Source organism: Prionailurus viverrinus, chromosome A3, assembly GCF_022837055.1.
Source record: "Prionailurus viverrinus isolate Anna chromosome A3, UM_Priviv_1.0, whole genome shotgun sequence".
NCBI classification, from domain to species: domain Eukaryota; kingdom Metazoa; phylum Chordata; class Mammalia; order Carnivora; family Felidae; genus Prionailurus; species Prionailurus viverrinus.
This window is the reverse complement of record NC_062563.1, coordinates 120,028,811-120,041,175: the sequence shown is the minus strand read 5'-3', so window position 1 is coordinate 120,041,175 and position 12,365 is coordinate 120,028,811. Positions and strand designations below refer to the sequence as shown.

The following is a 12,365-nucleotide window of genomic DNA, read 5'->3' as shown; positions in this document are numbered from 1 at the left end:
GGCCTCGCGGCGGGACGGGGAGGATAGCCGCCCCCGGCCCTGGCCCCCCTCCCCGCGGCCCCACCTGCAGCAGCTCGAAGGCAGCCAGCAGGTCCCCGGCAGTGGCGTTGCCGCGGTAGATCTGGTAGTACTCGAGCTGGGGTGGGAAGCGGGGTGGACAGTACGCCTCGTCCGCCATCTTCACCAGGGGCTTGGCGAAGGTCCGGCCCATGAAGTCGGCTTTGCCCTGACGGGACAAATCACCGAGGTGGCCTCCCAGGTCCCGAGTTGACTGCGCACGTTCGCGCCTGGGATCCCGGTCAGTCCTCACCGTAGCCCCGGCAGCTGAGGGGCGGGTGCGACCACCCCATTTTACAGATGGGGACACCAGGCCTTAGGGCCCACCGCAGACTCGGCCAAGGCCACGCTGGCAGCGAATGGCAGACTCGGGACTGGCAGTGAGATCGTCCTACGTCTAGTTCAGGGCTCTCGGGGTATCCCAGCAGCTGGAGCGGTGGCTCCCCGGCTCTGCAGGGGTCGCCTCAATCCTTGCTTGCCCACTCCAGAGCTCCCACGGAGAGCCGTGGGACCGTTGCTGACTGCAGTAGGTGTGGGCAGGGGGCTGAGGGGCCCAGGGACGTGGGCAGGCTGGCGGTAGCAGGCCTTGCTGGCAGATGTCCTGGTGATTCTGGGCCTGAGCTGGGCCGGTCTGTGGCAGGAGGTAGGGACACCCTGGCCCAGCTCCTCTCTGAGATCCCGGTGGCCCACGGCATCGGGAAGGGGTTGGCCGGCAGTGACAGGGCAGGAGACACGAGGCTGCTGACCCGCCCCCACCCCAGCTTCCCGACAAGCACCCTGGTGCTGGGTGCAGACAGCCGGAGGTGGCTGTCGAGGTAGGTGCAATGCAGGGACGAAGGCGTAGGTCCCTGGTTCCGGAGCCCACCCGTACCATGGTGTCCTGGTCGTAGATTTCGATGACGATGATGGGGGGGTCATCCCGCAACTCATGGGCTTCGCCATATAGCTCCAGGTTGTCGAACACCAGCATCTGGTCCCAGGTGGGGCACAGGGTCTCATTTAGCACCTGCGGCACCGGGCAGCGGGGCAGTGGGTAATGGGCGGTGGGGGGAGGTGCAGGCAGATACATGAGCACGAGTCACCCCCAGTCGCCGCAGCTTCCAGGGACTCCAGGGAAAGGGGTGTCATGTTGGTCCCAGGGCCCCTCCCAACCCCCTTGTCTTTCCTTTCCTCTGTGGTGGATGCAACCACAATTAAAGCCTTTACGAGTGTGGTGGGGGCCTGCAGACATCTGCGAGGCTGTCCTCCAAGGATCTGGGGTGCTGGCTGATCTGTTCTTCCAGGTCCCACACACTCACAGGCTCCCCAGTACTCCAGAGCAGAGCCACTCCCTCCTGCCCCGGGCCCTCACCTCCGTGCACTGACTCTGGTTGATGAAGAAGACGCGGGCGAAGGGGTCCGAGAGGCCGCTGCTGTCGGCAGCGAAGAGGCTGCGAGCCTGGTACATGTGGGCCCGGAGCTGGAACGCCTGCTTCTCTGTGGGGTAGAGCAGGCTGAGGCTCCCGGAGCCGGGGCTGGGAGCCAGGGGCGGCCCAGGCCCAGGGGCCGTCACTCACTGGTGTAGACCAGGCTGATGGGCGGGAAGGCGTGCAGGCCCAGGCCCTGGGCTGCCTTGACCTCCTCGAAGCCGCAGGGCAGGCCGCACAGGAAGTCCTTGCGCTGCTTGCTCAGGCCCAGCCACAGGTAGAGCTCCAGCTTGGCCTGCACCGTCCAGCCCACGGAGCCGAAGCCCCGCTTGCCCGGCAGCTGGGGGTGGGCGTGGGGTCAGCTGCCCAGCCCCGTGGGGTGAGGGAGGGGCGGGGGGCCTGGCAGAGGCCTTGGTCAGAGCTGCCCCTGCCCCTCCAAAGCCGTCCCACGGGACGGGAGGGGGGGCGGGGGAGGGAGGCTGGGGTGGGAAGAGTGCGGGGCGGGGGGCGGGCCAGGCGCTGCCCCCTCCCCCTCTTGCTGTTCTCTCCAGCTCTTCTCTGAGCACCTGCTACTTGAGGGCTCAGGCCTGCCAGCCCCAGGGCTGGGGGCCCACTCCCTCCAAGGGGAGGCTGATCCCTTGAAGGAAGCCAGATGCAAACCCTGGCCCTTAGCCCCGCGCCTCCCCCCCCCCCCCCCCCCCAAGCCTCGCTCCCCTTCTGGCACCTTGAGGAAGAGCGTCTTGACCTTGGCGCAGTCCTTGCCCAGCTCCTCCTCAACGATGGAGAAGAGCAGGTCCTTGGAGGGCACCCTGGCGTAGGCGGTGCGCTTGTTGTTGTTCATCATCCAGATGAAGACGTCGGGGATGCTGTGCTGAGGCTGGGGTCAGGGGCGACGGGGGCCGCTAAGGGAGGGGTCCTGCCACGGGGCCTGACTGACCCTCAGCACCTCTGCCGCAGAGGGCCAGGCCTGGGTCTGCAGAGCAGAGGGGACCCGGATGCCGGGTCCTCCTTCCCCTCCCACGGGTGGAGTGGAGAGAACACACGACAGGGCGACAGGACGAAGGGCTCGTTCACCACCCCTGTCCCCTGAGGGCTGTCAGAGGAGGAGGGGCCTCCTCGGTGGTCCTGCCCAGCCCCTTCCTGTGCAGCAACCCCTTCTCCGCTCTAGTCACTCCGGTTTAGGGGACGGGCACCCCCCTCTCCGCGCGCTGACGGGGGCCACACCTCGTCTGCCAGGAAGCGCAGTTTCTGCAGGAAATTCTGGCACAGCCTCAGCTTGTCCCGCACCGTGTGCCGCTTCACCTGTGCCCGCAAGGTCTTGGCCTGCTGCCCCATACTCTCCTGTGTGTGTGGGGGGGGTGCTATGAGTGGGGCTCAGGCCATGCTGCACGGTGGACGGGGCTGGCCCCGGTGGCCGTGACCTCGGAGACAGATGTCCCCCCACCACCTCCGGCACCCTCCCCCCCAGCCCCGGTGTGTCCTCACCAGCTCCCGCATGCAGGACTTGAGGCGCTCCCTGTCCAGCCTGGTGCGGGACGAGTGGCCCTGGTCCTTGTCAGCAAGGGAGAGGAAGCGGCTGGGGGACAAGGGGGGGCAGGGCTCAGTGGAGCCCACGGGCCAGCAGGGGGCCTGCAGATACCTCCTTCCTTGCCCAGCCCCCCCCTTCCAGCCCCTCGCTCCCCACCCTCCCGTCTCACTAGCAGCCACAGCTGAGCTCCTCCAGGACACCCCGCAGGCGACGCTCCGGATAGGACTTCTCTGTCTTTATCATCTCCTGCACGTCGTTCAGGCCTTCTTCCTGTGGCCACGGAGTGAGGGTGTATGCTGAGCCCCAGCCCCCCAACCTCAGCCTCCCCAGACGTCTCCCCCCATGCATCAGGGGACCGCGGGGCTAGCGACCTGGGACCTCTCACTAGCGCCATGCTCCCCCGCTCCCTTCCCCAGGGTCCTGCCACTTTACGGAAACCACCAATTCCCCAGGTTCTGTTTCTTCCAGAAGGAAGAAGCCCCCTCTGGGCTGTGGGGCTGTGGTCCCGGTGGACTTGCTGGGACTGGGCAGAACTCAGGGCTAGATGGGGGGTGGGAGGGCAGTGCAGGCCACAGACAGAGGGAGTGGCCAGCGGCCCCCAGGGGACACCAGGACCAGATGGGCCAGGACTCCCGGACTCCACTCCAGGTAGCCCTTGGGCCCTCTGCCCACTCCCAGGACATGGGAGCAGGGACAGGAACAGAGGTCCTGCTGGGGCTATTCCTGCGATCCCCACCCCCTGTCCCCCACCCTCCCCATGGCAAGCTGCTGGGCAGGCTGCCTTGTGTGTTGCAGGGGAGGCTCCCAAGCTGGGCAAGGCCCTCCGAAGCACCCCGTGCCCCCAGCCTGGCCCTGACCAGCTTGTCCGCGATGTGGTCCATGATGTTGGCGTTGTAGAGGCGGCGACGCTGGTCGGGCCACCAGCTCTTGATGTAGATGCAGGGCTTGCGCTCCAGGTAGGGCAGATGGAAGTAGTTCCTGGGTGGGAGGAGGTGGGGGGTTGAGGACTGGGGCCCCTGGAGGTGGGAGGGCCAGGCCGTGAGAGTCGGGAGGCGGCAGGCAGGGCCTCTCGGGACCTTCCATGCACTTGGCTCACCTGTCAGTGATCTGGGGCCGCATGGGCGGAGTCGAGGACACCGAGGCCAGGTCCCCACCCTCACCAGCATCTTCATCACTGGAGTTCTGGATCAGATCTACTTCTTCCTCATCCCCAGGCTCCTTCCGGGGCCTAGGCCGCTGGGGCCGCGACAGGCCATCAACTTCATTCCCATAGTTGCCTGGAGGCAGAAAGCGGCGGGTGAGGGCCTAGAGTCCTTTCCCCCCAGGCTCCTGCCAGCTGATCCACTGCTTCGGGTTTGTGGGAGCGAAGAGGTGAATCAGGGAGTGGGGAGGGTGCCACGAGTCTACCTGCTGGGACACGATAGAACGCTAGCCAGGGGAAGGCGCCCACGTCCTCCGCCCCTTGCGAAGATCTTGCTAGCGGCCCTGCTGACCGCTGAGCTCGAGGTCCAGCTTCGGGCATGGCTGTATTCCTACTCTGTCCCCTCTCCCTTCTGCAGGGAAGACTTTCTTCCTCACGTCCGGAACACAGCTCAGCCCTGCAGGTGGTACCCCTGTGGGCGGGTGTGTGCCCTCGCGTAGGTACACTGGGTACTATGTGGGTGCTTCAGGACGTGCAAAGGGAAGCGGTCAAAGTTTCCCTCCCCTGCCCCCGCCTGTGGTGCAGGGTCTGGTGGTCACTACCCAGCAGTTCCCAGGCCTGAAGACCCCTCTGTGAGCCCAGCACTCACCTATGGTCACCTCAAACGTGATTGGCTTGTCTCCATTTTTCCGGTCGATCATTGAGGCCTCTAGGAAGGCTCCGAATAGAAAGAATTCTTCCATTTTCCCCGTGCAGCTCTGTGGGGAAGGTGGTTCAAACCATCCCCAAACCTCAGCAAGGATGTTGGGCCCGGTGCCAGGCTTCTCCCTGCTCCTTTACAGATGGGCCTTGTGGGCTGATGGTGGGGGACATCCCACCCCATTGTGCCGAGGCCCAAATTCTTTTGCCCTCCGGCCTGGACATCCCTGGACAAGGACCACCATGGCCAGGAACAGGGCAGAGATGAGGCTCCGTTTGGGGACCTCCAGGCAGAGTCAGGCACAAGCAGTAGGAAGGAACAGAGGCCCCCAGCAGGGCCCGGGCTCCTGCTTCCCTGGGAAGGAGGCCTCGTCATGGGGTCTTGCCCTCTGAGGCAGACAGGACAGCCACAGGCAGAGCCCAGGCCCAGGCTGCCATGGCGGGAAGCGGGCTGAGCTGGGGGCTCTGGAGGACAGCCCAGCGCCCCCCTCCCCCCTGCCCCCCGGGACCTCACCTCCGAGACAGGCGTGGCCTGCTCCACCTGCACCTCCGTGGAGCTGGTCAGCTCAGGATTGGAGGTGTCCAGGATCTCCACCGCCAGGCCCAGCATGAGGCGGGCGCGGAACGACACGCCCTCCCCCAGGCCCTCATTCAGGTCCTGGTGCTCATCCAGCAGCGTGTAGTTGCGTGTAGAGCCGTACATGTTCACCCAGGCCGGGCCCAGCGTGGGCAGGAAGCCTGTGGGCCACGGGGAGAGGGACAAGGGGCTCACCCGGGGTGGTGGGACCTCTTGTGGGGGCTCCGTCCTGCACCTCCTGGTTGCAGAGCTGAGGACCCCGTGCCTTGCTCCGTGAAATGTCTGAGGCCAGAGACAGCCTGCGGGCCGGCGAGCGGCTAACAGGAGGCTGCAGGGAGAGTTCGCGTCTGCTGTGCGTGGGCAGGCTTGGGGAGGCCTTCCCCCTGGCCAGGAGCACTTCCCTGGGTCACGCTCCCTGCTTCCTGGCATCTGGAGCAGGGCTGCCCACGGCCTACTTGAAAGACGGATGCCAGCTCGTCTCAAACTCCTCAGCGTGGCCTTTTGGCCCTTTGCTGCCTGTGTAGATAGGCACCTCACCGGGCATCCCACCCGCTTCCGCTGACCTCCCCCTTCCTCTCCGAAGATCCCCTCTCTGTCCGGGGAGGCCGGCCCAACGCCTCGTCCCTACTAACTTCTCCCGTTTGTTGGAATTTGTGGTCTCCTGTGTGACACAGGGTCCAGTTCTGCTGCGTGTGCTTTGTTGGTTTGGTTTTTGTTCTGCCTGGTTTAAAACAAATTATAGCCTTTTGTAGCAACGTGGATGGAACTGGAGAGTGTTACGCTAAGGGAGATAAGTCACACAGAGAGAGACAGATACCATATGTTTTCACTCTTATGTGGATCCTGAGAAACTTAACAGAAGACCATGGGGGAGGAGAAGGGAAAAAAAAAAAAGTTAGAGAGGGAGGGAGACAAAGCATAAGAGACTCTTAAAAACTGAGAATACACTGAGGGTTGATGGGGAGTGGCGGGGTGGGTGATGGGCATCGAAGAGGGCACCTGTTGGGATGAGCACTGGGTGTTGCATGGAAACCAATTTGACAATAAATTTCATATTAAAAAAAAAACAAATCATACCATTTAAAAAAATCAAGATATACTTTACAGGATATAAAATTCACCATTTTAAAATGTGATCCTTTACATAATAGAAAGTTCGCCGTTCTAAAATGTGCATTTTGGAGGTTTTTAGTATATTCACCGTGTTGTACAACCATCACCTAATTCCAGAACACTTGCACCCCTTCCCCCAAGAAACCCTGTACCTATTCGCAGTTAGTCCCACTTCCCCTCCCCCACAACCACTAACCTACTTCCTGGTTTTACGGATTTGCCTATTCTGGACATTTTGTATACACGAAATCATATAATATGTGGCCTTTTGTGCCTTTGGCCTTAGGTTTTGAGCATTTGGTAGCACATCCGCCTCTCTAGTCCCCAGTGAACACCATGAGGACAGGAATGGATACTTCTCTTGCTCTATATCCCTGGTACTCAGTGCCTGGGTCCTAGAAGGGGTCAGTCCCTACAAGTCTGTAGATAGGGACTATGGCAGCAGTCCACACATACATATATGTAACCTATATGTATACACACATAATTATTTTCATCTTACAGATGGGAAAACAGGTTCAAAGATCACACAGCTACTAACTGTCAGGGCTGGGGTTCAAACCTAAGCAGCCTGGCTCAGGCAGGCTCTGTCAGCTCTGTGCAGACCTGAGCCATGACTTTCTTTTGAGGCAGGGGTTGCTGACCAAGCCCTCACGATGCCCAGGCCCTTCAGGCTGAGGTGTGAGATGGTGGAGGTGTGGAGGTGTGAGGGGGGAGGTCTTACTCCCTCCTTCCGTTCAGTCCCCTCCCCCCTAGCCCAGTCTCCTGCTGCTGACCTTTGTCTCCATCATTAGAAATCTTGCGCAGGTCAATGAAGTGGGTGCCGATGGCCACGTCGTTGACCTTGTCGGAATCTCGGATCTGCACCTTCATGCGCTTGCAGAGTGGGGGGAACAGGTCTGTAAAGATGACCTGCTCATTCCACAGTGGCTCGTAGCTGCTTTTCTGTACTGATGTCTTGCCCTGGTGGGAGGGAGCAAAGGTTAGGGTTTGTGTGTGTGTGTGTGTGTGTGCGTGCATGTACGCATATGTGTGGTGTGTGTATATCACATGCATGCATATATGTATATGTATGTGTGGTGTGTGTATGTGTGCAAGTGTATGTGTCTATGTGGTGTGCATATGTGTGCACATGTATATGTGTATATGCATGTGTGGGGGTGTGTGGGTACATGTTTGTGTATGTATGCATATGTATATGTGTATGTATGTATGTGGGGTATGTGTATATGCCTGTGTGTGCGTGTGGTGTGTGTATGCATGTGTATATGGGGGGTGTATGTATGTGTATGTGGTATGTATATGAATGTGTATATTGTGGTGTCTGTATATGTGCATGTATATTATATAATGGTGTGTGTGTGTGCACACATGTATGTATGTGTGCATTCATGTGTGTGGGATATGTATACATGCGTACATGTGGGGTGTGTGATATGTATATATGTGTGTGTGTATGCATGTGTGTATGTGTGGGCTGTGTGGATGCATATGTGTATTATGTATGCATGCATATGTGTACGTGTAGGATGTGTGTATGTGTGGAGTGTGTGTATGCATCTGTGTATGTGTGATGTGTGCATATTTGTGTGTATGTGTATGTGTGGCATGTGTGTATGTATATGTGGTATGTGTATATGCATGGGTATGCATGTGTATGCGTCGTGTGTATGCATGCCCATGTGTATTGTATGTATGTATATGGGCTATGTATATATGCATGTGGTATGTGTGTATGCATGTGTACATCTGGGGTGTGTATATGTGTATATCATATGTGTATATGTGTGCATATGTGTGTATGCATGGTGTCTGTATATGTGCAATGTGTATGTGCACATATGTATGTGTATGTGTGCATTCATGTGTGTAGGTGGGTCTGTGTATGCATGTGTACATGTGAGGTGTGTGTATGTGATATGTGTATATGTGTGTATGTGTGATGTGTGTATTTATGTGTATGTGTATGTGGGATTATGTATGTACACATGGTATGTATATATGCATGTGTGCATGTGTGTGTGGGATGTGCATATATACATGTATGCATGTGTATGTGTGGCATGTGTGTATCCATATGTGGTATGTGTACATGTGTGTATGTATGTGTGTATGTGGGATTGTGTATGTATATATGGTATGTCTACATGTGTGTGCACGCATGTGTGTATGTGGTATATATATACATGTGTGCATGTGTGTATGTGTATGTGTGGGATATGTGTATGTATATGTGGTATGTGTACATGTGTGTGTATGCATGCGTGTGTGGGATGTGTGTATGTGTACGGGGCATGTGGTATGTATGTATGCATGTGTACATTTGAGGTGTGTGTATGTGTATGTGTGTGTATGGATGGTGTTTGTATGTATGCATGTATATGTGTATATGTGCTGTGTGTGTGCACACATGTATGTATGTGTATGTGTGTATTCATGTGTGGGGTATACGTGTATGCATGTGGGGGGATGTGTGTATGTATATGTGGTATGTATATATGCATGTGTATGCATGTGTGTATGTGTATGTGTGGCATGTGTGTATGTGTGTGTGTACTTATATCCGGCAGGCACTCTCCCCTATTCCAGCCTCTCAGACTCTCCTCCCTTTCAATGCTCCTGCCTTAGCTCTTGGTGTCTAGAACACAGAGGCAGGGAGGACCCCCAACCTGGCCTTGGCCCCAGCCCCTCTCAGCTGGAGCTCCCCTCACCTCTCACTCTCTTCCAATGCACCGGGGGATCGAAGGCATCACCCGGCTTCTGATTTTGCCCACATCCTCCTCCAGACCCCTCCCCCAATCATCCTGCACCTCTAACGCTTCTCACCCCAAACCCAGATTCCTGTATCCTGCACCCCAGTACCTTCTGGCCAGCAAAGAAGACTTGCACGTAGGGGTCAACCAGGTCCTTGTTCTCCCCGATGAACGCCTTCTTCACATTGGCCATGAGGCTGGTGTTCATACGGGGCAGCCCTTCTGCTCGGTAAATCTTCACGTAGAACCGGGCCCACTGGCGTTCGGGGGGCACCCCCTCAGGGAGCAGCAAGTTCCTGCCAGTATATACAGCTAAGGCTGTGGTGGCCCGGCCTGGGCACCCCGGTCCTGCCCTGGCGTCGGCAGACCTTTGGGGCCTGGAACAATCTCCATGAACTCCTGCCCCCCCCGGCCCCCCTCCCCCACGCCCCACCACCTCAGTCCTTCCTCTCCTGGGAGGAGAGTCTGCGGACGCCGAGACCAGCCCTGCCCTCGGTCTTTCTTGGAGGAGCTAGGCTGTCTGGGGGTGGGTGAGGACATGGGTGAGGGAAGTGAGGGGTGGGGTCTGAGGGCCAAGTCCTCCCCAGGGTCTCCTGCTGGGGAAAGGAAGGATTAGGTCAGGTGTCCAGGGGCTGTGGCGGGATGGGAGCCTCACCCTTCAATGTCATCCTCGTCTGTCTCGTTGGCCTTGTGGGGCGTCTTGATGTTGTCCCCCTTGCCCACCACGGCCACGTCACACTTCACGTAGCCCTTCAGCCCGGCGGAAATGTCGTCGGGGTCCGACAGGATGGCCCACTTGTGGTGGAACTGGTGCTCTGCAGTGGCGAGGGGTGGGGACTGCACCTGCCGCCCTGGGACAGCTGCAGAGTGGCGGGGCCGAGCGTCTTTAGGCCCCCGGTCCCCAGCATGGCCAGGAGGAGACAGAGGCTCCCAGAGGGGCGAGCAGCTGGGACAAGGTCCCGCATCCCTGAGTGTGGTGTCTTTGAAGAGAAGACCCTCCAGACTGGTTTCTTGGCCTGCAGCCCTCCTAGCCCACCCCTGCGGACAACCTGCACACAGCTGCCGGACAGAACCTTCAGAGAGGCTTCCCCTCCCTCACTCCTCCTTTCGAACCATCTGGGGCTCGCCAGTGCTTGGGGTATCTAGACCACGGACCTTGGCGTGGTCTGTGGGGCCTCCCGTGGTCTGTGGGGCAGCCGGGAGACCAGGTTCTACTCCCAGGAGGCTCCGGGCAAGTCTCTTCAGTACCCTGGGCCTCAGTTTCTTCATCTTCATAGAAAAGCTGGACTAGATGTTTTAAGGTCTCTTGCAGGTTGAGTGTTCTATGATTTTGTGATGTTTGTGTGTATCACTTTGGGTCTGGGCTCCGATTCCCTAGTCTAAGTCACAGAGCGTGCACCAGCCGAATGTCTACGAGGTCGAACCGGAAGAAATCGCCAATTTATTTAACTTAATAGTTTAGTGGCACCTTGTCTCATCTGTAAAATGGGAAGGAACGCTGATGCCTCCCTCCCTGTTTCGTGAGGGTCAAATATGACACTCTGGGTGACATTGTATTGTCCCTGTCCAAGGGCCCAATGGAGTCATTATTGCCTCCTGAGTGGTGGGTTCACTTCAGGGACACGGGCTGGGGCCCGGTGCCGGCTTGGATGCCCGTGGTTCCCGAGCTGGCCGTGTGCTCAGTTAGCATCATCATCTGGCAGGCTGAGGGCACCTCCCCTGCCCGGCCCATGCCTCACGAGTCCTCTGGGCCACCCCTCAGGGTTCCCTCACCAACCGCATCCAGTGTCCGCCCGCGGGGACCCACAATGCTACTAGTCCCCACAGCCCCTCATGGCTGTTCTCGGGAGGCCCGGGTCCCTCGATGGATGGTCGGCGGGCCCCGCATCCCTCAGAAGCCGCCACGCTGCATTTGTGGGGAGGACAGTGTGGCTCCGTGGGCGTCTGGAGTCACACAGCTTGATTTCGCCCCAGACCGACTGGGTGACTGGGGGGAAGCCCCAGCGCTTCTCTGAGCCCCAGGCCCCTCAGGTCAAAAAGAGGGGGCGATGCCCTTACCCTGCGGGGCTCCTGTGAATCCGGCAGCCTGAACACAGGTAGTCACGGCGGCCGTGTGCAGCACCCCATCATGCCACGCCCCCCCAGTGGCCTCACACTGACTTTATGGTCCTGGCCAGGCGTGGCCCAGGGATCACCAGGGCGGGAAGGACGGCGAGTGCCACACTTGCTGAGCTGTGGGCACAGATACTCACCAGGCTGGGAGTACACAGTTCCCACATCCATCTTGAAGGACCCCACCAGGGTACCGCTTCGCAGCAGGTTCTTGGAGTGAATCACCTTCCGGGCAGAACCACCAGCCCCCAGTCAGGTGGGGCAGGGCTGAGGCTTTCCGCGGGGTAGGGGTGAGGTGGTCTGATGGTGGCACCACCTGTCTTTCTGGGCCATGGAGCCTTTCGGTGAAGCGGGAGGGCATTTGGCAGGGCAGGGACGGCTCTCTGAGGCTCAGCATCAATCTCTCCTGCCCTCATTTTTGCTGACTGCCAGGTACGGGTCACTAGGTCAGACCCTACACAGAGGCACCTGGCTAAACAGGTGACAGGGGCCCAAATCAGCCCGGCTGTGTGTCTGGGCACGGGGCTGCCTTTTAACGGTCGGTCCGCCCGGAGGGGTGTCCTTTTGGAGGGCACACGAAGGTGCGGTTTGAGCTAGTGGCTCCCCACTCACCGAGATCTTGATGATCTTGTCGAACATGACGTCCGGAGAGACGTGGAAGTCGAAGACGAAGTACTAGAGGGGGAAGGACCCAGAGCTGCTCTCACCCAGCGGACAGCGGCTAACGGCCTAGGGCAGCGATGAGTCCCTCCCTCCTAGCAGTGCCCGTTCGCACTCTGGCCATTTCCCCTGAGCCCCGAAGTTCAGGCGAGCAGCGGTGGTCGCCCCTGGTCCCCCCTGACCCCGCGGCAGGTGGGAGCTCTGTGCCTTTGGGCAGCACGCTGTCTGAATCTGTTTCCTGAGCTGTGAAATGGGGATGATGACACCCAGCTCAGAGCCTCGGTAAGATACCCCAAGATACCGTGCAGTTAATACAGGC

General features: G+C 59.1%; 1 protein-coding gene across 3 annotated transcripts in view; it reads right to left on the bottom strand.

The window, feature by feature from the left end:
* Positions 1-12,365, bottom strand: part of OTOF (otoferlin) — a 52,846-nt gene that overhangs the window by 16,169 nt on the left and 24,312 nt on the right. For 2 of the 3 annotated variants that reach the window (XM_047854310.1, XM_047854311.1), the window contains 17 exons: positions 11,999-12,061; positions 11,527-11,611; positions 9,930-10,089; positions 9,384-9,570; positions 7,298-7,484; positions 5,346-5,569; positions 4,782-4,890; positions 4,088-4,268; positions 3,849-3,969; positions 3,161-3,261; positions 2,949-3,039; positions 2,688-2,804; positions 2,188-2,340; positions 1,614-1,803; positions 1,409-1,533; positions 929-1,063; positions 65-226 (listed from right to left, as the gene is read on the bottom strand). In XM_047854310.1, the coding sequence (XP_047710266.1) occupies positions 65-226; positions 929-1,063; positions 1,409-1,533; positions 1,614-1,803; positions 2,188-2,340; positions 2,688-2,804; positions 2,949-3,039; positions 3,161-3,261; positions 3,849-3,969; positions 4,088-4,268; positions 4,782-4,890; positions 5,346-5,569; positions 7,298-7,484; positions 9,384-9,570; positions 9,930-10,089; positions 11,527-11,611; positions 11,999-12,061 (2,391 nt within the window). The remainder of the gene's footprint in view (positions 1-64; positions 227-928; positions 1,064-1,408; positions 1,534-1,613; positions 1,804-2,187; positions 2,341-2,687; positions 2,805-2,948; positions 3,040-3,160; positions 3,262-3,848; positions 3,970-4,087; positions 4,269-4,781; positions 4,891-5,345; positions 5,570-7,297; positions 7,485-9,383; positions 9,571-9,929; positions 10,090-11,526; positions 11,612-11,998; positions 12,062-12,365) is intronic. The other variant, XM_047854312.1, reaches the window with a different exon arrangement.